The 3,035-nt window shown below is 35.0% G+C and overlaps 1 protein-coding gene across 1 annotated transcript; it reads left to right on the plus strand.

Annotated features, from left to right (window-relative positions):
- The first annotated feature begins 994 nt into the window (after positions 1–994).
- On the plus strand, positions 995–2,185 carry LOC128510146 (epidermal differentiation-specific protein-like). The gene has a single exon (XM_053482194.1). It carries the CDS (start codon positions 1,018–1,020, stop codon positions 2,020–2,022), a length of 1,005 nt encoding a protein of 334 aa, XP_053338169.1. The 5' UTR covers positions 995–1,017; the 3' UTR covers positions 2,023–2,185.
- The last annotated feature ends 850 nt before the right edge of the window (positions 2,186–3,035 follow it).

Genomic DNA, 3,035 nt, shown 5'->3' on the forward strand with positions numbered 1-3,035 from the left:
GTATCTGTAGACCACATCAACTTTTAGTTTAATTATTTTCTTGAAAAGGACAGAGAGAGAGATCACACATGGACATTCATGGCATTTTAGCTGGTGATTTGGCGAACAAGTAGATTATTAAATCTTTAAAGGGAAAAACAATTAAATAATAGTAATGTTTTTTGTGTTCTATTTTTTCCACATAATTAAGTGACAACTAGGTAGTCAGACAGACAGTGATTTAGATAGGTGTGGTTAAGTGTGCAGCTTCACTTCTTATTTGCATAGTGGTCTATGCCTCATACATAACACACACACACACACACACACACACACACTCAAAAAATATTCTGGCTTTTAAATATTGACAATGTGTTGTTTACTGTAATAAATTCGTTTTGTAATGTACTTATATTTAACAAGTCAAATCACATTAAATTTTACCATTGTTTATTTTTGTTCAACTTACATTATTTATATGAGTGGAAAAATTCAATAGATTGATACACAGAGAGAGAGAGAGAGAGAGAGAGAATATACTTGTCAGGAATTTCCTTTTTCATAACTTTTAATGTAGCTTTTTGTTTGTTTGTATGTGTTCAAACAGTTTAGAAATATATTATTACATCAATAAAGTCACACTAAAAGTCATATAAAGTATATCAAGCAGAATAAAAAAAATGGTTGTTCTGATCACATTTTTTTCTTTATTTATTTCACATTCTTACAAAATTTTACAAAAATTCTACGTCATTTTTAAATAATTTTATTTGAACATACTACCAAGTGGATTTCATCTCTGTCAATCTGTTTAAAATTTCATCTCTGGACTTGAATCTGCGCTGATTACACACTGGAGAAAAACATTTCAGTTACTTCCTAAACATACCACATTTATAACACACCATATGAATAGTACAAGCCCATCCCTTAACTCCACCCCATGATTAGAAAGTATTTCTACATAAACCTGATTCTTACTACCTCACTAACTGCACTGCCTGTGAGTCTCTGAGCCGCCTGCAACCTCCTTCAATCATGAACAAGATCATCGTCTATGAACATTCTGACTTCCGTGGAAACAGCAGGGAGTTCACCTCTGATGTCCGTATTTTAGTTGAGCAGAACTTTAATGACTGCATCTCCTCGCTGAAGGTCATCGGGAATCCATGGGTGGCGTACACAGATGATAATTTCAGTGGTGACCAGACTGCCTATGAGGAAGGAGAATATAGTAGCGTGTCCTACAATGATGCTATTTCTTCACTTGAGCTGGTGACAGACGACCTGGATAATCCTCAGATTACATTGTATGAACATGATAACTACAAGGGCCAGAGCCTGGTTCTTAACAGTGAGACCAACTTGTCTCAGGGTGTTTTTAATGATAAAGCATCCTCTCACAAGGTGCAGAGAGGAGCCTGGGCTCTGTATCAGCATAAGGACAGAGGTGGATCTTGCATGATAGCCAGAGCTGGTCGTGATCTAGCTAACTATGGCGGGTTTAATGACCGTGTGACCCACCTCCGTCCTCTTAAAGCGGGCAGACCCACCATTAAAGCTGAAGTTGAATGGGACAAGAAGAAAGAAGATGTGAAAACAGCTACGATTGACTCCATCACTGGTGTGAATTATGGATCATGGAAACAAACCTTCACCACTGAGATGACTCGAGAGTATTCAGGATCCGTCACTGAGAGCTTCAACTTTAGCAATTCCACACAGATTAGTGTGGGAACCAAATTTGAAGTTACACTATTTGGTGCAGAAACAGAGAACACCATAAATATCAGTAACACCTTTACCGTGGAGAAGGGTCACAGCGAAAGCAAAACCACAACTAACAGTGTTAAAGTCTCTTTGCCAGCCAGCATTCCTCCTCACACCAAGCTCACAGTGAACATGGTGAGGAAGCAGGTGTCTGTTACGGTTCCAGTCAAGCTGACCATCACCACCGGCTTTACCACTAAGGTTGAGTATGGAGAGTACAGGTGTGAAGATGGGAATTCTATTCACGCTGAATACAAGGAGGAGAAGATCTAGTACAGCTATGTGAGGAACAAAACACATAAAAATGAATAGACAGCTTTTAAATCATCAGAAATGAGAAACCAAAGGTGCTGTGGTATTAGACTAGCCTTAGATAGCCACTGTCCATGTTACAACAGGACAGTCTTGTAATCTCATGCAAGTTTAACTTTGCAATTTTTTTTTTAATATTAACCTTCTTTTTTGCTATGTAACTTTAGTTTGTCTTGGGAAAAAAAATATAGCATATATGACATGCACTTACATCTATAATGATAATTTATTAACTGTTGTCATGTAAGTATGTCTTAATTTTATGAACAGAAGTAATGAACAGAAAAATAAATAAGTAGCCTAAAGGTTAAATAAGTGTGCATTAAAATGGAATTCAGTCATAATTTTCATGTTCCATGCTTTACTTAAATATAATTTAACTTAGGTTTTAGCATATTTACATTGAAGTTGCATTTACTAACTTTAATGAAAAGTGTTTAATGCTTATTTCTTATATTTCCCTGTCTGTGTGATTATGATATATAATCGAACATTAAAAGTAATTCCATTAAAAATATAGTGTGTTTGTCTCATTCATGAAGAAGCTTAACTTGTAAGAAAAGAAGATAAATTAATATTATAGACTGATCTGTGTGATTTTAAATATTTTAAAGATTTTACACTTTGATAACAAAAAACAGTTAATATACCTGATCAGTGGTATAATTTTACAGAGTATGTCTCTCAATACATATTTCTTTATTATTTTTCAATAATACATTTAAATTACATTTAAAATGTAATTTAAATAAAAGCCAATGACATTAGAACTAGTAGTCTAATGTTACCAGTTGCTGTTTGCCTCCCCCTAGTGATGAGCTGACTGTACACCTTACACAATATTAAATAGATATCAATTATAGCATATTGCTAATCAAATATAACATTATGACCACCCATCTAATATTGAGTAGTTCCCCCATTCTGCCACCAAAACAGTGATGCACTGTGTGCTCTGACACCTTTCTACTGTA

The sequence above is a fragment of the Clarias gariepinus genome, chromosome 22 (genome assembly GCF_024256425.1).
Source record: "Clarias gariepinus isolate MV-2021 ecotype Netherlands chromosome 22, CGAR_prim_01v2, whole genome shotgun sequence".
Taxonomy (NCBI): domain Eukaryota; kingdom Metazoa; phylum Chordata; class Actinopteri; order Siluriformes; family Clariidae; genus Clarias; species Clarias gariepinus.